This window comes from Sciurus vulgaris (assembly GCF_902686455.1).
Source record: "Sciurus vulgaris genome assembly, chromosome: 12".
NCBI lineage: Eukaryota > Metazoa > Chordata > Mammalia > Rodentia > Sciuridae > Sciurus > Sciurus vulgaris.
The window spans coordinates 18,935,611-18,956,492 of NC_136473.1; the positions used below are offsets into that span (position 1 = coordinate 18,935,611).

The window sequence follows — 20,882 nt, forward strand, 5'->3', positions numbered from 1 at the left end:
GACCAGTCCCCAGCTGGAGGAAGAGCATGTGGAAGGAAGCCCTTGTTCTTCCCACTGGGTTCTCTCTGAATCGGGGATGTTCTGATTTCTGGAAAGTGCTGTGTGTGCAGGGTTAGATTGGGTCAAATTAAAACTCTGAGCTTTATGTAGGCACAGCAACAAAAAAGTTAAGAGTGTCATGTTCAAGGGTCCATATCAAGCCAGAAATAGAAGTCGGATTTCTGGCCTGCCAGCCTGGGCCACGCTGCCTCATGGTGGGGACTGCCTCTGACCGAATGTAGCGTGTGAGTCACAGACAGACCGGCACAGGGAGGCAGCTCAGGGGCTCAGCATCTTTTCATAACCCTCGGTAGCTGGGTCGAGGGAAAGAGAGAAGTTTTTGTTCATGATCTCATTCCAATCAGAATGTGTCCAGACGCCCAAATATTTGATTTGAGCCTGGTTGCTAAGAGACCTCCCACTGGGACCCAGCTGCCTGCGGGCAGGAGGGCGGTATTGGCATCACTTCAGATTTCTGCCAATTTATTTTGAAACCAGACAACCTGGAACCGCGGCCTCCTCAAGGCAGCCATGGGGAGAGGAGAGCTGTGAGTCAGCCAACCACCAGGGGAAAAACCCCACTGACCTTCTGCTGAGAGCTGTAGGAGGCTGGGATCGAATCCTAACACCGTGGTTGTTTGCTTAATGTGAAATATGCTAGGAGGGTAATGAAGAAAAAATCAGAGCTTTGCATTTGAAAATGCAGGTGACATCTTGAAGCCACCTCAGGGATCCTTGAGCAGCGCAGGATTTCTGTGTTGTAATTTGGGTGTTGCAAAGGCCGCCCTGATTCAGAATCAGAACGCACACCCAGCGTCTCGGGTTTAATTGCTCGGTGACTTAAACCCCTTAGGGGAATGACAGGAGCAAAGTTGTCAAGATAAGTGTGGGAGGGGTCAATGCACCACGGAGAGTTGGGAAACCCCCACTCCCAGCTTCTCTCCAGATAGCTGAACCCAATAGGCCGAACACCCTCATTGCTATTGGTGAATACCCCCCAGATCCTACGCTAGCAGCAGAGCAGAACCCCGGGTGTATTCCCTGCCCCTTGCCATTTTTATCACCAAATAGTAATTAATATACAGAGGACTGGAAAAATTTCCAGGGTATTTGGGTACTGAGTTTGGCTTCAGTACTTATTTGTGAAATAAATGTAAATACATTTATGTGAGAAACCTATGCTATTAGGATTTTTGGATGAGATTTGTAATATACAAGTTCTAAAGGTCATGGATGGTTATGAAACATCCCATAATTGGCTGTATTTGAACTGGATACCCAGGAATGGGTGGTATAATTCCAATCTAAGTCTGAAGGTCCAATAACCAATAGAGTGAATGATACAAATCCCAGGCCCAGGGTAGAAGATCAAGGTCCCAGCTCCAGCAATGAGGCAGGAAGAGAAAAGAGGGTGAATTCCTTCTCTCTGCCTTTTTATTTGACCCAGATCCTTAGTGGATTGTATGATACCTGTCTACACTGGGGAGTGCAATTTACTTTACTGAGTACATAGATTTGAATGCTAAAGTCATCTGGAAAGCCCTCACAGACAGATACACCCAGAAAGCAGATTTAACCTAGGCACTTGGGGCCCAGTGAGGTTGATGTAGAGTGGACTGTCACAGTCCTCCTTTCAGGGACTTCATGGGAAGCAGTATAGCAACATGGGTTTTGCTTTCAGGATGGACCTATTGCAGGCTTCCTTGAGATTTTTTTTGCTTGTGACACTGGAGATTGAACCCAGGGTCTCACACGTGCTAGGCGAGCACTCTACTGCTAAGCTACATCCCCAGCCCCAGCTCCATTCTTTTCTGACCAGCCCTATGGTCTGAGGTGGGGGGTCTGGTACCTCTGTTTCCACATCTGTCAAAAGCCATCCCGAAAGAGTATTTGCTGGATTCAAAAGAACAGGTAGTAATTTGGTGCTTTAAAAAAAAAAAAAAAATCAACAGAAGACAGAAAAGAGATGGAAATTAAATACGAAAATAGGAGATCAAAGGGCTTGGGGTCTAGGTCCCTGCACAGCATGGGCACACAGTAACCAACCAAAAACCCTTCTGGTGGCTTTGAAAGACTCCAATCAAGTGTGCTTGACTGGAAAAGATGAGAAGGGAGATACCTACACAGTTCCATGGATACAGGACTTTTGCAAACCAAGAGAGAACTGTAATGTAGGAGGCAATGGAGACCCCAAAGGCCTTCCACTGCTGGGTCTCATGGTTCTGGAATGCATCCAATCAGCAGGCTATACAATTCCCATGTTGCAATCCAGGGATAAGATGCTCTCAAAAAGCGAAATATCCTTAAACCCAGAGAGAATAACCTTCAAAAGAGCAAGTATTTTTGCTGTTCAGTCTGTGTGCTCCAGAAATCTGTAAGAACTATTTAAATTTGTTACCTATTCCCCCTCCTTTTGGTTAAATATACTATGTCATGCAAGGAACCCACGATTTGTTTCCATGAAAGAAGCAATGACATCAGTCAGGGAATGCTGCCGTGTGATGTCACCACAGGATCCCTCAGGTGCCTGACCAAAGAGACTGTCTCTTGTTTTGAATACAAATATCCTCACTAATGAGGAACATTGGCAAAGAGAAGAAAGAGACCGCTCCAGATAAGATAAAGGCAGCAGACTCAGGGCCAAATTCTGCATGGAGATCTTGAATATTCCACAGGATAGTCAGCCAAAACCTGTCTCTTAGTTTTTCAGTAATGATAGATGACAAAGCCTGGGGTAAAAATAAACCCACTTCCAGTGTTGTTTCTGGCTGGTTCAGCAGGAAATAGCATCGTTAACCTTCAGGGGACTGGGGAGATGTTTGAGATTTGGAAGCCTGTGGCTCTCCAGGGAGGGGGCACTGAGGAAGGCTAAGGAGCTGTAGCATATTAAGGGCCCAAGTTCCTCCTTGTTCCCTTTGCTTAGTTCCTGTGTAAATTTGATTAGGAGTAAGACTATTTGTTGAGGCTGGTAATTTAAACATCTGTCAGTTTAAGGTCCCAAGTGCATTAGGTAGAATATGCACACCGGCAGGAGTGTAGTCATCATCCAATCATCTTGCAGACTGGGTTGTGTGCATCTGAGGTGTCCATTCCACAGATGCCTGGATTCGTGCCCCAGGGAGAGTAGTTTGTCCAGGAACGCAAGTTGTCGCCCCAAAATGTTTGAGTGGGCATCTCCCCTTTGCCTTTCCTGTTTTCAGAAATGCTTGGAGAGGTAGAAGAATCACTGCAGCTGGTACATTGTCAACTCAAAGCAGGATATCTTTTCATTTTTTATTTTTATTTTTTAAATTTTATTTAAAAGTTAGCATGCATGAGGCCCTGGGTTCAGTCCTCAACACTGAAAAAAAAAAGTTTATCATTAATTAATTTATTGCAAAGCTACAATACTGGTCTTCTCATATAGGTCTATGGTTTAAATAGGAAAAACTGCTAGATGTTGTTGTTGAGAGATTTGAAAACTTTTGGTTTAGTATAGTGTCCACTAGTATCTTCATGGGATTGGTTCCTGGAACCCCACAGATGCCAAAATCTACAAGTGATCAAGTCCCTTGTACAAATAGCATAGGGCTTGTGTACTTAAAATCACCTCTAGATTACTTTAATACTATTACAATGTAACTGCTATGTGAGTGGTTATTGTATCATATTGTCCATGGAATAATAACAATTTTTAAAAGTTTGTAAAAAAAAAAAAAAAAAAGAGTTAATGTTGTTCGATGTGGTTTGTGTGTACCTGAATTCCAGCTATTTGGGAGGCTGAAGCAGAAGGATCAGGATGCATAGTTTGAGATCGGCCTGGGCAACTTAGTGAGATGCTACTTCAAAAAAAAAAAAAAAAAAAAAAAAAAAAAAAAAAAAAAAATTAAAAGCTGGAGTTGTAGCTTGATAGTAGAGTACTTGCTTAGCATGTATGATACTCTGGGTTCATTCCCCAGTACTGAAAAAAAAAAAATGAAATGCCTAAATTCTTAGGGAATAATGAATGTATTGGCAGGATCTTGCTAATTGATAGGTTTTATTCCATTTGAGAACTCCTGCCAGAAAACAAGAATCTTGTGACATTCCAAGATTATTTACATCCAATATAAAATGTACCCATCCAATGGAAGTCTTGTGGGTGGATGTGATTTAGTAGGATTTTTTTTTTTCAGTTGAAGCCATTCATTTTATAATCCAGGCCAAAAAAAAAAAAAAAAAAAAAAAAAAAAAAAAAAAAAAGAGCCAGATGTGACAGCTATTTAAAAGAAAAAGATTCATACTATTAATACCTTATGTTTATCTGCTGCCTTTCTTATAAGAAGTCCAAAGTGCTTTGCAGATGTATCTCTTCCATCTCCATATGTTATCCCCAATTGAAGAAAGGACAGGAAAATGCCTGAAGTCAGGGAGTGTGTTAGGTGTCAGATTATACCTTGGTTCTTTTATTCTGTGTGACACCTTGCTCTGGATTGTCCCTGTATTTAGTGCATCAATATGGGGACACAGCAGGATACCTTTCACTCAAGTCCTATTATAACAAACAACCCCCACCCCCCTATTGTACTCATTCAGGCTGTTCCTCTGCAGCCCTAAGGCAAGAGCATGAACAGTTAAACAGCTCTCACCAGACCCGCTGACTGACAAGCCTATTAGTTGGTAGCTCCTTTCCTGCATTGGGCTGTCTGCAAAGTCACTTATGCACAGTGTACCAACCTACTCACCAATAACACAATTCCAAGGTACAGTTCTATTGACCTGCCGTTCAGATTCCTGAATTGACCCTGACCATCTCTGAGATGTTAATGCTTCATAGGGATGCTCCAATAGTAGATTGCATTTTAAGAATCCTGGCTAATTAGACCATCTTTGGCTCATCCTTAATACTTCACCCCAGATGTCAACATTCCTTGATGACTAGAAATTGAAATCCATTACTAACATTCAAAGTAGGAATATAGGAAGCAACACTGCAATTTTCTTTGAAGCTGCTGATCTGAATTCCTTCAGAGAAAGTGCTTCAGTGTTCTATGGAGATTACTGCTGTACCCCATCACGATTAGAAAAGCAACCAAAAGTCCCCGCGCTCCCTATGGGGGACAGAGCCATTGCTGAATTTGTGTGTGTGTGTGTGTGTGTGTGTGTGTGTGTGTGTTGTTTTCAATCCTGATTATCACCAATTGAAGCACTTAACATTTTATTTCTTGGTTCAAGGGAGAACTTCCACAAACAGATCCTTCATGTTTTCTCCAGTGTCATCTGCTGCTGTCACCTCCAGTTTCCGTGCTCTAACACAGAGCATACTTGCTGAACACAGAGCTTTATGTGGCACAGAGCTTTATGGTGATAGTAGCTCTACTTGCCAAACACAATCAGCTTTCTGCACCCATGGGTTCAGAATCTAAAGATTCAACTAAACATGGATCAAATATATTTGGAAAAAAAATTGCATCTGTGTCAAACATTTATAGACCTCTTTTTCTTGTCACTATTCCTAAAACAATACAATGTAGCAACTATTTATAGAGTATCAGATGTTATATGTAATCAAGAGATGATTTAAAGTATATGGGAGGATATGCATAGGTTATATGCAAATAATAAGCCATTTTATACACGTGACCTGAGCATCTGCAGATGCAGGCATTGGCAGGAGAAGAAAGGCTCTTGGAACCAGTGCCCCCAGGGTACAAGTCGACAACCTTCTCTTTCCCCATCTTCTGGGTTCGAGATAGGGTTGCATCTCTGACTCCTTTGGTTGGGTGGGGCTGTGTCACTAGTTAAGCCAACAATTTGTGAGCAAAAGTGGTATATGTTACTTCTTGGACAGAGCAATTAATTGCTGGTGCAAATCTGGATTGAGTTCCCTCTGCCGCAGCAATTAGCAAAATTTAAAATTGGTGGCTTTTCTGCCAGCAGGTCGCCAGCCAACTTATGAGGGATGTGAGAAACAAATCTTTATTATTATAAGCCACTAAGATTTGGGGGACTGGAACCAAAACTACACTCTTCTGATACTTTACACCATTCTTCAATTTTTGCATCTTCTCATATGCTTTTCCTTCTGCTCGAAATCCACACCCTCTCTTCTCTGCTTGGCAAATTCTTACCAATTCTACCAGACCCACTTTATATGTCATCTTTTCTGAGAAGCCTCTTCTGACACCTCCAGGAAGCTGGTCCCCCTAACCTGTGCTTCTACACTGCTCTCTGTGCAAACCTCAGTTACAGCCTAAGTCCCACTTTATTCTTGCTATTTACAAGCTCACCTTCCTCTATTAGACTTTGGACATCTTGAGGGCAGGAACTATGCTTCGTGGATTTTTCTAGGCACAGGGTCTATTCCAAAGTACAAACTCAACAACTGTCTTACAGAGCCAGGAAGACACTTAGAAAGGTGGGAGAGTAGTTAATGTCAGCGCGTCAGTGTCAGAATTTATAGTCCCTAAGTCTCCAGATAGACCAGAACTGGTAATTTACCAAATGCTGTAAGATATTTGTTCAGATTGACTTTTTTCCTTGCTTCAATATTATTGTCTACAGTCTGAATAGTTAAAAAGAAATAAAAAAGCATCTTGTAGTCAAGCTTCCTCTTCTTTTTCTTTTTATTTTTTTTCGGTACTGAGGATTGAACCCAGGGTGTTTTACCACTGAACTGCATTCCCAGCCTTTTTTATTTTTTTAAATTTTGAGACAGAGTCTCACTAAGTGCTGAGACTGGCCTCAAACTTAAGATCCTCCTTCATAGTCTCTTGAGTTGAACTTGCAGTCCTCCTGCCTCAGCCTCCTGAGTTGCTGGGATTACAGGCAGACATTCGTCACTGCACCTGGTTAAGTTTCTGATGATTTCAGCTTTCTTTTTTTTTTTTTAATGAGAAAAGATTAAAAAAAAAAAAAAAAAAAAAGAGCAAGACAGAGATGGAATTTTGGAGAATATCTTCAGGGGTAATTCTTTTGAGGCCATTATGGTTGTTTAGGCTTGGCTTTGTTTACAGAAGGAGTATATTTGTTGACTAAGTGAATTATAAATGCATGTGTGCATGTCATCAACTGTACCTGCCTTGACTGTTTGGAATATACTATTAAATTTCAACAGAATCTGATAAAATGATGTTTCAATGTTGTAGATGAAGTAAAATTCAGTTCATGGTAGCAAATCAGAGGAGACACCATTTTTATTTAGGTCTTGTTCCCTAAATAAGAGGCAACATATTTATTGTTATAGTGTCCTTAATTTTAAAATGCATCTGTGTATATCGCAAAATGCATCTCATTGAGTTGTTAAGAATAGACTCTTAATTCTAATATGAACTGACAAGATTGTGTTTCAATGTCAGTAACAGAAGAAGCTAAATGCACATCAGGTAGAAAGTCAGGAAAGGTCTGGACATTTTTCAGGCCTAAGACAGACAGATCCAGGCTAATGTCCTCAATGCAAATACCCAAGGGGGTGTGTTCACTTAAAAGTCCCTTGAGGCTTGAGAAACAGATGAAACTTAAAAAATGTTTTGGATAATAAAAAATATACCTTTGGAGATTTAGCAGTCATTTGATTCTTAGTTTGGTTTTGAACAACTGTATTGTTTCTCCTCTCTTTCTTAATTTTTTAAAACATGGTTCTTATAGTACAGTGGACATGTATTGTGTTTGCCTGTTCAACATCCATTTCCCCTTGTCTGGCAATAGACCCTCAGTGTTTTCTTGATGCCTTTTATTTGAAGAACACTCTGACAGAGTCACTCTGGTATCATAGTTGGGAGCATGACTCTGAGCAGCTGCTTGGGCTTTGCTGCCTCACATTATGTGACCTGGGTTCTTTACTTAACTTTTCCACACGTTCTCCTTCACTGTAGAATGAGAATGATATTACCTACCTCGTAGAGCTGACGTGAGGGTTAACAAATGAAAACACTTAGAACAGGTCTTGATGCACAATAAGAACTCAACAAGGATTAGATAGTACTATGAAATTCTTATATCACAAATGTTTTCCTTAAGAACTTTATAGACACTGTTTCCTGTTATCAGTTATGGCTATAGAAAAGTCTGTGATATATATTGGAATACATATATTTCCAATATACATACTTGACTTTTTTTTCCTGAGAAAACATCATTTTTTGGACATATATTGCTATTGATCATTCATTTATTTCCTTTTTTATTCTTTGTAGTGCTGGGGATCAGACCCAGGGCCTTGTGCATGTTAGGCAAACCTTCTATTACTGAGCTATAGCCCCCACCCCCTTTCTAATTGGAGGGATTTTGTGAGGGTTTTGTGCAGGTCGCACCTTGATTTTTCATCATCTTTGAACTAGATAGGTTTTTTTCATGAAGAGCTCTTTTCAAAGGGGTCCATGTAGGCAGTGGGCCTTAGACATCTCCAGGCCAGCTGGAATTCTCCTTGGATCATATTTAGTTTCTGTGTGACCCATATTTGTGACAAAAGATTATTTTAATCTTTATATCTTCTGCTACAGATTTGAAGCTACAATACTGAGGATCTTCTCCAAATGCCTAACAGACTGCTTTTTGCAAAGGTAGCAGTTTCACCTGATCCTTCATTTATTTATGCCCTTCCTTGGTGTAGGTCTAGTGCACACTGTCAACAACTTCTGTCAATCATCAGTACATAGGAAACATACTCCAGGAACTCCCTCCTATTTCTAAGAACTAAGCACACAATTTAAGATGCCAACAGTTTTGTAGCATTTATGAGAAGAGGACTCCCTCGCCTCAAGGTGTTTTCAAATTGTCTATGTAATAGAGAGAGACACCCAATATTTAACAAGGAAGTGTTTTTCCTTGCAAATAAGGAACTGTTTTTCAGTGCAATACTTCTTGTTGAAATTTAAACAACTTATTTATGTTGGGTATAGGTCACACCTAATTTATATATACATATATGCTTATATATGTGTGTATGTATTTGTACAGTGAAATATATAGATATTTAATTATTTAAAAATATATATTATCATACAAAATCTAAATTTCACTTTTTTTGTGTTTGTGTGGTGCTGGGGATGGAACCCAGGGCCTTCTAGTACTCCACAATGCAGCTATAACCCCTGCACCATAAACAATTTTGATCAGCATATTTTGGGGTGAAAAACAATCTTAAGTTTTCAGAGATAAAGAAATAATGTTCCGGACCAGTTTAGTATCCTATGGGGAAAAAAAAAAAATCATTGATTTAGGAGTCCTAAAGATCATCTAGTCTATGTACTATTGTTTCCTACCTCCTACAAACTGTATTATATACACTCAGGTGGGTAGAATGCCTTACACACAAACTTAGTGGCAGAATTGGGACTCCAGCCTCATTTCTGAACTTTTAGTTCTTTCCACCACTCAGCTTGCCTTCTTGGCTCATCACTTTATGTACGATAGATTGAGAGTAGTAATTTAGAAATTTTCAAATCTAATCTGTGCCTTTACACAGTATTTATTTCTAGCACACCATTTGCCCAGTACTGAACCTGGGCCACGGACACATGACGTATTGGCAGAAGGGCTGGCTGGAGAAGAGTTTGATGGGCAAAAAATTAGTAACTCTTTAATGATGGGTTATTAAAAGTGCCTCTTCTTTCAGCACTTTAAAAAAAGTTTAAGGGCTTTAAGGAAACATAAAGACTTTGAACCTCTGTTCGTCAGCTTTCTGTCACTAAAGCAAGTCCCTGAAGGGCTGGGGGTATAGCTCAGCGGTAGGGCATGTGCTTAGCACATGAGATGTGAGAGACGCTGGGTTTGATCCTCCGCACCAAAAATGCAAAACCAAACCCAAACAACCCAAAACCAACAAAACCAAGCCAAACCACAGGTACCTGAGATAATCAACTTAGAAAAGGCTTATTTGCGGTTTCAGTCTATGGCCAAGTGGCCCAGTGTTCTGGCCCTGTGGCGAGGTGGCACATCATTTCAGAATCATGTGGGGGAGCACTCTCACCTCATGGTGGGTAGTGAAAAAGAGGAAGGGGAAGACTAGGGTCCCCACAGCTCCCTTCAGGAACATGCCCCCAGTGGCTTGAAGACTTCTCACTAGGTCCCACCTCTTAAAATGTTCCATCACCTCCCCAAAGTGACACTCTAGGGACTCATCCTTTACCACATGGACCTCTGGGGAAATTTAACATCCAAACCATAGTAGAACTTACACCTTAGTGATCCAGAATACCTGGCAGAGCTTTATGGAGTTGAAATTGTTGGGGGAAGAGATAACTTTTGACTGACAACTAGTGATTTATTGGCAACCGAGAGCAGAAAGTGACTTGCAGCTATCGTTTGTTCCTGCAGAGAAACATGGCCAGCTGGAGAGAATGACCAGTTACCCTGGAGGGCAGTTGAAACAATGGCTCTAAAACAAAATTGGGAAGTGTACAAGGCTAAGGTTTAACCATTCTTAGGGGAACACAGGGTTTTGATTTTTTTATTGCAATTTCCAGGATCAAGAGCTTTTATTTACTTGGTTACTGATAAGGGAGAAATGACTATATCAAGTCAGACTGAATTTGTCTTTGGTATTTCCACTTCCTTCCTTGGGCCCTGGGGATCCATTTCGTCTGGGCCTAACTTCTCCAACTCTATATTAAATTTTGTATCCTTTCTCAGGAAGCTGGTCCAGGTGAGACTAGCTTGCTGATGCTGGGTGAACATCATTATGGAGATTTGTGAAAGAAAGCAAGCTCCCTGCGGCATTGCTACCAGTACAACAAACATCAAAGGGTGGTCTTGATTCAGTTTCATTTCTTTGTCCATCCAACACGCATTTACGGATTGGTTACCTCATGTAAGTTACTACGCTGCGTGTCAGGGATACAGAAGTGAGCACGTTCACATGTTCTTTACCCTCAAGGAGCTTACAGTCTTGTAGGAAAAGTCATGCTGAAATGTCAAACTTCACACCTCCTTTCTCCTTACCTTTGCTGTCTCCGTACAGAATTATTTTCTTGGGCTTTAGAGGTTGTTCCTTAGGCAAGGGACAAGGGCAAAATAGGAAAGAAAGAAGGGGAAGGAAATAGAGTGGGAAGAAGAGGAGGAGAAATAAAAGACAAGATTATGACTGAGGGGCACAGAAAAGTGTCTTTTGGGATCTTTTTTTTTTCTTTTTTTTTTTTTTTTTTCTTTTTCTTTTTCTTTTTCTTTTTTTTTTTTTAACATCCCAATGGTTTTATTAAGATCCTAGTCTTTTGGGGTCTTATTTGACTTATGCTCTGAGTCTCACTGTTCATATTATAGTCTTTGATATAAATAAAAGTTATTACTGTATTGTATTGAAGGGAGAAGTTGTTTGCCTTGGACTTTGGTGAGATGCCTATCTGTGGAGAGGTTCTTACTAAGTAGTTCTTCTCATTATCCCTCCTGGAAATTGAGTTTGTAGATTTAGTCTGTGGTTCTACCAGCAAGTACTGTCATGCATGCATAACTACATTCTGAGGTGGTCCCATAAGATTATAATGGAGCTGAGAAATTCCTGTTGCCTAGTGACCTTGTAGCCATCATAACATCAGAGCACAACCCATTACTCACGTGTTTGTGGTGATGGTGGTGTAAACAAACTTACTGTGTTGCCGGTCTTTCAAAAGTATTGCACATACAATTATGTACAGTACATAATACTAGATAATAAACCAAAGTTATTGGTTTATGTATTTACTATACTGAGCTCTTCATCATTACTTGGGAATGTACTCCTACTTATAAAACAAAAGTTTACTGTAAAATAGGATGCTGTATTATGCTGGCAGTGGCCTTGCATATCTCGTTTACCGCGTCTCTGGCTGCATCATTTTCTCCTGTGCTTGACTTAATCTCCTGTTTTGTTCCTTATGCCCCTAGGCATTCATATATGTATATATATATATACCATGTAGCACAGGTGTGTAGGAGGCTATAGCGTCTAGGTTTTTGTAACTGCACTCTGTGGTGTTCACAACTCACCCAACTATACATTTCTCAGTACATGTCCAGTCCTAAAGTGAAGTATGGCAATAATCACTCTTTGCTCCCTCAGTTTGGAGAGCCTTAGGCTAACATGGAAGTGCCAGGGATGGGGTGGTCTGGTTGGCTTCTGACCTCCTTTCGGTCAATAGAGGATCTGAAACCAGTCTGCATTCAGCCTGTCAGAACAATGCACAAGGTGCTGGATGACGTTTCATTTTCCAAAAGCAGATTTTCTTTTCACTTTTGCAGTGAAATTGGAAATTGGAACAGTCCTGGGAAAATGGGACAGGTGTCCCCAATCAAGAGACGACTGTTTACCCAACTCAGCAGCAGGGTTCTAAGGGAGGGGAAGTCTTAATACAAAACAACAACAACAACAAAAAACTAAAAACTTCCCATCAAGAGGTAGCCCCTGCCGACTGTGTGCCAGGGGTCTAGGGAACCAGCACGTGGGCTGCCCTCTGACAGGTGGACAGCGGGGAGTGGTTGGGTAGGCCAAAGTTCACCTGGGAGATTGGAGGCCCCAGGCAACTCTTTGGGTTAGTTTCTCCAGCCTGGAGGAAAGGATGTTTCAGGTACATGCCCTGCCACCTGGCGCCCTAGCACGTCAGCTGCGGGGGTGGTGGGGGTGGTGGTAAGTAGAGGCAGACCTCCTTCAGGGAGGGTGTGGGGCGGACGTTCACTTCTTACTGAGTCTCTTTGGGTTTACTGAGTCCGCAGAGTGTCGGGAGAAGAGAGGAAGAAACCAGGAGAGCACAACCGTGAGCTAGGCTCGCCGCTCCAGGCCCCGGCCAGGGCAGCCCGCGCTGTCCCGCATCCACCCGCAGCTCGGCCGCCAAATAAACCTCGGAGTTTTGTTTCCAGAGGGATTGCGAGGCAATGGCAGGCGCGTCCTGCGCGTGCCCGTTCCCGAGACTCCCAGGCTTTCTCCTCCGCTGTACCGAAATTGACGTGAGACCGAATTTGGTGCAATGCGAATTAGCTCTAGCCGGCAAGTCGGAAGGGGAGTGACAAGCTCCGGGAGCGCCCGCGCTGGCCAGCGCGGCTGGGCCCGCGTCCACGCCCACCAACGCCTCCAGCCCCACCGCCGCCGCCGCCCGTCGCCATAACAACCGGCCCCCGCCCACCCGCCTGTCAGCGGGCCCGGCCGGCTCCGGCCGCTGGCCCCGGGCGCGTGGGGAAGGCGCCCCGCCCTGAGCGCCCCGTATCCGGCAGCTGCGCACCCCCACCTCTCCCGGCGCTTCCAAGCGCCTCGCAAAGGCGCCCCCTCCCGCCCGAGGAGGGAAAGCCCTGGTGCCCCCAGCCTTGACTCCACAATAAAGCTCCTCAAGGACTAGGGCTCTTCCGCGAGCTCCCCAGCGCCCTGCACCTGCCAGGGTTCCTGCCCGCACCTGCCCTTGCTCGACTCCAGGGCGCTTGGCGGCGGGGGAGTGTGGCCTGGCCGCCAAGTGCGGCGCCCCCGCGTCCAGGGCTCGGCGCTCCCGGGGAGGGGAGCGGGACATCCCCGAAGGCGGCAGCGCGGGAGGCGGGGAGGCGGCCGGGGCGCGCGGGGAGGGCGGGGAGCCCGCGGGAGGAGGCGGGGTGGGGGGAGCGGGGCGGGCGGCGGGGAGGGAGCAGGAGCGAGGCAAGAAAGTAGCAGAAAGTGAGGCTGGCAGGAGGCGGCAAAGGAGCAGGCGAGCAGCGGCGGCAGGAAGTCTCCGACCGAAAGGAGCAGAAATAAGAGCCAGGGAGGGACCGCGACAGCGGCGGCGGCGAGAGCGAAAGAGGAAACTGCAGAAGAGGAAGCTCTGCGGCAGCCCCGAGCCTTCGGCCCCGCGCCCGGCATCCCCGCGCGCCCCTGCGCCCGCGCCGCGCCCCCGGCGCCCCCTCCCCAGCGCGCCCCCGGCCGCCCCGCCGCGCCGCGCTCGTCTGCCATGGCCCGGGAGAACGGCGAGAGCAGCTCCTCCTGGAAAAAGCAAGCCGAAGACATCAAGAAGATCTTCGAGTTCAAGGAGACCCTCGGGACGTAAGTGGACCCTGGGGAGAAGAGGGTGGAGGTGGCCGCGGTGTCGGCTGCACAGGCAGCTCCGGCTGCCATCAATCAGTACCGCCACCGCGGCAGGATCCCGGCTGGTCAGGGCATCCTCATTGTCCGGTGCTCATCTCTGCGGAGCCCCCAGCGCGACCTCCACGGCGTGGGTCTGCGCCCCCGAGGTGGCACCGCTCCTGTGCGGGGGAGGGGGAGCACTGGGCTCTCGGAGAACAGCCCACGCGAGCGGGCGACTTTCCACTTCCTCTGCCACCGCCGCCCTCGCCACCGCTTTCTCCCCACGCGTGACTGTGGGCTGAGCATGGTGGATATCGCTGTTTACTGGCTGTGTGCATTTACTCACCATGTGAATGGACGCACTGTGTCGAGAGTCGTGGCCACGAGAAAATTCCCATTTCTGTCCTCACATCATGTATGCACATGAAATTGGCATCTGCACGTACTAGGTGTAGGCAAGACTTTGGATGGCCTCGCGATTATGGAAGAATTTCGCAGTGTTCAGGGTCACATGTGGGCACAGCCTCACCTGAGTGTGTGTACATTTCACATGGGTTCAGCCGCTTGCGCTGGGGTGCGTGTCTCCATAGGAGGGTCTGCGAGTGTCGCTGTACTGGGCGATTCTCTCCTGGACTACACTTAGTCCGATGCTGGTGTCTGCATCTCAAGAAAGCAGAAATAATCAGAAGTCGATGGTTATCAGTGCTCCAAGCATGTGCTGCTCAGTTCAGCCGCGGTTCCTTTCCTGCCCATGAGTTGGTTTTTGTTTTGTTTTAGAGCGCTTCAGATTCTACGTAGAGGGGCTGATAGTGAAAGAGAATTAGGCACGGCTGAATGAGTCTGAAGTTCAAGTTGCCCCCCCCCCCCGCCCCCCATATGCTCCGCTTCTGCTGTTCGTCAGTGTCTGTCAGTACATATATATTCACACACGTGCTGTAAGAAATGAACATTCTGTAGGGGGTCAGGGAGGTGTTGATTAGACAGGAAAGAAAAAGAGATGTTTCATGGATAAATCAGTGTGGTGCCCGTGGTACTCTTCTTTTCTGTCCTTCATTCCTTCCCCCCCTTACTGTTGCTGCGGTTGGCTTGCCTTTCCAGACCCTATTTTCACACCCAGGTTATCTTATGCTGTGTGCTCAGGGTCCACTGCAGTTGTTAGTCATTTTCCTCACCCCACCCCCACATCTGCAGTGGATCCCCCAGAGAGAAGTTGTGAAGGCAGCATTCCCAGCCAGGTTTCAGATTCCTGGGGAAGCCCATGTGCCAAGGACTGGAATAGGGTCTTGGTGCTGTGGCTGCTGTGTTTTGGGAGGGCACCTGTGGGCACTGACTTGCTGTCTTTGTCTAAATGAAATCAGAAAGTGCTTAGGTTTCTCATATAGAGGAGTTTCCCAGGTAAAGGGCTAATTTTGGTCAAAATGTTTGAATATTGTCATTAAGGTTTATTCAGGTTTGGGGTTGTGACTCTGGGAAGCTCAAGTTACTCTGAAACAAGAATTGTGCCTTTTGGTTGGCATCCAGGGACTCACTGTGGCATCAAGACGAGGGGACTCGAGAGAATGGAGTCCTAGCATATGTGAATGTGTCTCTTTACATGGCTTTCACCCACCTGGGCCCCTTTGCCTGCAGTCTCCTGGTAGGCAGATGCTGTTTCTGCTGACTCCTGCTCTTGGGGAGAGCCCCTGCCACCGCCTCCCCTGCAGTGGCCAGGCTCAGTGAGCTGTGGCTCTGTTGAGGGGTTCCTGCTGTAGCCTGCTGTTTGGGGATGACTGCGGATGGCTCTGGGAAGGATGGGTGGTTGCCTTCTGGTGCTGGACTTAGCTCTGGTCAAACAACTTCCTGGACTCTGGCCCCATTTCCCATTCTGGAAAGCTTTGGGTATGGATCTCTTCTAGGGCCCCAAAGTGTCTCCTTCTGCCTTAGAAATAATTCTTGGCAAAGAATGTTCCCACTGTAGTGCTGGCAAGGGTCCTAGAAGAGTGAAATAAAACTTTCAAGATGGTTTTTACTCAATGGCATAATAGTAATGGTAACCACGGGTGACATGATACCAAGTACCAGGCATTTATTCTAAATGCCTTGTGTGTATTACCTCATTTAAATCTCATGATGATCTTATAATGTAAGTATTTACTATTATCCCCAATTCGTGTTTGAGAAAACTGAGACATCAGAGAGATTAAGCGACCTGGCAAACATGAGCTAGCTATTAAGTGGTGGGACTGATATTCAAGGCTAGACAGAGCTACTCTTGATTATCCATATGGGGTTGAGCCTCTTAGCTTAATAATAATTTGACTTGGGCTGGGGATGTGGATGTTTGGTGGAGCCCTGACATGCATGAAGTCCTGGGTTGATCCCCAGCCCAGGGGGCAGGGGGTGGGGGAGAGACTTAGCTTTAGTATTTGGAAAGCTAATTATAATATTAATGCAAGTAAAACATAGGGGGTAACCTGTTACCTAAATATGTAAGAATTTCAAAGCTTTTGGATTATCAACATCATTTTGTCTCCTGGACTTATTGGAAGTGGTTCCAAGTTCAGGATGTCCATTTCACCCTGAGTCAAGTCTAGGGAACTTGGCCCGAGTCTTAATATGAAGGTCACTTCCTGTCCCTTTGGAGTGGGTTTGAATTTGGTCTTTTATCTTGTTTGTAATGATGTCTAGCATGAGTCAAAGCTATCAACAATTATAATTGGAGTCCATTACCAAAGACTCTGCAGTTCCAATCACATTGTTTGTCACACCTTCACCATATGTCTTTAAGATCCTAAGGCAGGAAAGCCCGCAAGAAGCAAGGCTGTCAGCTTATAGTGTTAAACCGCTTTTGAAATAAAGCACTGTAAAACCCGAGGAGTGCTCACCTTGCCAGCCTGTGTAATCTGATATTTGGCTGCCACGTCCAGGTCTCTTTCCTTGCAGAGCTGAACATTTACTGTTGGAAGCTGAGGGTCAAGCCATTTAGTCAGTGTGGTTAGAAGGATGCTGCTGGACAGTGGGGCCAAAGGGAAGCAAGGATTGGCCAGGAGGGTGGAAAAGACATTGAGGAAGCAAAGGGCAGCACAGGGGAAAGGAGCAGGCTTTGTGGTTTGGGCCTGAGCTGGCTGATGCATCTCTGAGTCAGGCCTTTGGAAAAAACCTTTCAAACCATGGACTTCACTTTGGCCTTCTTTAAAGGGAATTCCAGAACCTAACCATATCTCTGAATTAGGTGGTGAGACTTAATTACTGTTTATTAATCAACAACATGTTTTCAGATCCTTAGTACACGGTGAGAGCAAATAAATGTTGTGTAACAGCAAATTAGGAATGGTAAACATTTCTCTTGGCGCATTTGCTGAGCTTCTTCGGGCCATCTCTACTGTAGATGTCATCCAGTGACTTCTGTTAGAACAGAAATCTAATATATGTCATTGGGAGAAGTGTGTGGAGTGGAAAAAAGCTTTGAGGTGGTGTCTGTGAAGTTGCCCAGTCTCATGGAAGTCACTTCTGTGATTCCCAGGCTGTGAAATGCATGTGAATAGTCAAGGTCTTAAGACTTGGTACAGCCAGAATGACTTTCCCAACAGATCTTATTTGCCCTGGAGTATGGAAAATGGCATGTTCTAGAAAATATATCCACATCTCTGCAGGGCATGCATACATGTTTTTCATATAGACTGATCATTTGAAGTTGAACTCACTGTTGTCCATAGGTGGTTGGTCCAACATTGTGGAAGTTCTGAGCCTGGGTCCTGGGTCTGGCTCAGCCACTCGGGGGTTGTGTGGCCTGATTGCCCACAGTACCTTCTCCCTGTCTCGGCTTCTTCATCTCCAAAATTAAAGGGAAGTGGGGTAAGGCAAGACTAGGTGGTTTTCAAGTGCCTTGACAACCTTAACATATTTGAGCTCACCTGTGTCAGTAGCATATTGAAACAGTCCAGAACCAGCTGCCTTATCTGATGTAGAATCAGTGGCAGTGGGTCCTCTTTTTTGTTAGAGAAGGGCCTGCTGGCTTATTCAGGAGGACAATAAGCTGACATTTCTGTGGGGCAAGTACTGTCTTTCCCCAGCTGTCTCATCCTTAAAGTGCTTTTTCTGAAGTTGGTCAATAAATATGCCTGTTGAACATACAGGTGATTGATTTGTCTGAAAGCCCAGATGGGAAACAGACTCACTTTTCTTTTAGTAGGTGTGTGTGTAAGCAGGATGGGGAGAGAAGACAAAGCTACTTGAGGTGGTTTGTGTATTCGGCTGGTTGATTTAACGGTATTTATGCTGAGATTACTCAGAATTTTACAATTTGAAAGACTATTACTAAGAGAAAAATCGGGTCAGGAACCTTTGAATTCTATCCGACGGTAACCCAGTGGCATTGTTTGCTATCAGTTTGAACTTCTTGTTTGGAGGCACAGTGTAAATTGAGCCTCAAATACACTTGAAAATACCTCTCAAACACTTGCTGTGTTCTAGGCACCGGAATATCACCTAGAACCAACAGGAGGATGCCTGCTCTCCTGGGCTTTGGTTCAGGTGGGGAGCTGGGAGGCAAAAGAGATGAAGAAGTGAAGTGGACAGTGTGTTTTGTGATGTGCACATTAGGGAGAAAATGAATCAGGGAGAGAGGATTCATGGGGATGGGGGTGGTAGCAGCTTGAGATCAGGTAGCCAGGGAAGGCCTTGCTGAGAAGCTGATCACTACCCTTAAGATCTGAAGAACCTATGGGATAGCTAAAGGTAGAATGTTCCAGAGGAAATGGCAAGGGCAGGTGTCTGAAGCAGGAGCATGCCTGGGAACTCTGAGGCCTGGAGACTTACAGGTGAGTGTGGCTAAGCTGAGGGTCAAGGGGAAGGACAGTGGGTGCTGGACCAGGAGAGGTGGGGTGGGGGGCGAGAGTGGGTGGAGGAGGGGGCAGTGCTGAGGGAGGGCTGTGAGTAAAGAGTAGACTTGGGCTCTTGCTCCAAGGGAAATTGGCAACTTTGGAGGGACTTATGCTGAAGAATGACTTGATCTGACTTAGGTTTTTCATTATCCGTGGTGTGGCTGTGCTTAGAAGAGCCTGTCGGGGCTCAAGACCGGAAGTGGGGAGACCCGTTTGGAGGCCACTACTGAGATCCAGGGGAGGAATGATGGCTCTTTAGAATTGGAGGTGATGAGTGGTTGGATTCTAGATGAATGTTGAAGGTTGAGCCAACAGGAGAGGCTAGTGGGTTGGACATGGGGTATGGGATTCTCCAAGGATTTGGGGTTGGAAGAACCGGTAGGTTCCAATGTGGTTTTGTTCAACATTTTCAGAGATTTTCTGAGCACCTGTTCTGCCTGCATGGTGGGGTCGTCCAAGCTCTGGAAACAGTTTCCAGGGCCAGCGTATGCCCTGCAGGCTTCTGGGCTGCCCTGGTGAGGACCTCCAGCATTTTTAGGTGAACTTCTGGGAAGGAGTTTTGAGGTACCAACTCTTTGGTCACAGTGGGAAAGTCCGTGACAGGCTGGGAATTTAGCAGCAACATCTGTAACTTTTCGGTATTTGTGCGAAAATACACTTTTATGCTTTTAAATTACATCAATAGGAAGTGTTAGATCTCTTTGACAGGCAGGCCTATAACCTGTAACTCTCCCACTTGACCAGGGAATGTGAAGGCCAAACCTTCAGTGGACCATAATACATGCAGAACTCCTGTGGACCCCTGTCCTTGGTTTTATATTTGGAGAGAAAAAGTCAAACATTTTTCTTGACTGGGAAAAGACACACAACTCTAGTGTCCTTATCCACGAGTACAGTGGGGTCTCGGAATAGGACTTTGGGACAGAGCTTGTTCCCAGAGGGGCTAACAAGGACTGGTCTCAAGTACAGTTTCTGGTTCAAACTTGGCATCGCAGTGGATGATAATTAGGCTTGACTGGTGCCACATGAGGTGGCGAGGGGCATTTGTGTACTCTTGGGAGGATTTCAGGGGTTAACTTGTTGAGTTTTTCTTTGGCTGGGTCTCCATAAATCCCTTTAATCTTTCCTTTCCCCCAAATAAATCTCTTTAAATCCCCTTCAATCTCTCTCCTCCTGCTTCTCCTCTCTCCTCTGGGAGGGCTTAGGCATTGGTCCAGCAGGGAATTGTCACAGTATTGGTCAGCTTGCCTGAGGGTGGCAGACCCATCCTGGCAGCATCTCAGATTTCATGGGAGGGAACCTCATGAGGAAGCCCAAAGCTCACTGGGGACACCTTTCTTTAATTAATGAAGGAGCTGCCCATAAGTGGCCGACATAAGCCTGTCACCCCAGTTAGTGGACCCAGGTTTCTTTCTGACTCAATATGGCCAATTCCAGCACTTACGTAGTTAAACCAGGAGGACACATGAACTCTGGGAGAGATGCCAACATAATTTTTTTCTCAGTCTGCGTTGGTTATGCACCTTTGACTTTCTGTGGCGTTTGAAGATCACTTTTTCTCTGGGTTAGTTTTTATTAGATCCCACTTTATTTTTTTAAGGGTTATTTTGCAATGTATGGATTATTCAGGCTGCAGTCAGAAGCAAGGGTAACCTCCAAATAGATGTTGCAGGACAAGTTCATTCTGTGGCAGACCACGCTCATGCGATGTCTTCAGCTATTGGCTGTGTGCTTTGTGTTGTTTTTTCTAGTATTTCAGCAGGACTCAGAAATACAGGTTTTCTGTCTCCTGGTTTATACCAAATCTTGAAGATAAACCTTTAGGATGGTCAGGGAGAAAAGAAATGGGATTTGAAAGCCAGGTCCAGCACTACCATTCATAGCTGTGTGTTCCTGGATAGGTTCCTTAACCTTTCTGAGTTAAGATGCTGATAGAAGTCGTTGCCGGGTGGGATTGATATAAGGATTCAGTGATGTACAGAGGTACCTGGCACATAATTGGGATTGAATAAACAGTAAATGTCATCGAGCTG

General features: G+C 45.2%; 1 protein-coding gene across 4 annotated transcripts in view; it reads left to right on the forward strand.

The window, feature by feature from the left end:
* Positions 1-13,579: 13,579 nt before the first annotated feature.
* The window catches only part of CAMK1D (calcium/calmodulin dependent protein kinase ID), a 386,022-nt gene continuing 378,719 nt past the window's right edge, over positions 13,580-20,882 (forward strand). For 2 of the 4 annotated variants that reach the window (XM_079106243.1, XM_079106242.1), the window contains exon 1: positions 13,580-13,966. In XM_079106243.1, the coding sequence (XP_078962369.1) occupies positions 13,875-13,966 (92 nt within the window). In that variant the 5' untranslated portion in view covers positions 13,580-13,874. The remainder of the gene's footprint in view (positions 13,967-20,882) is intronic. The other 2 variants (XM_079106241.1, XM_079106240.1) reach the window with 2 other exon arrangements.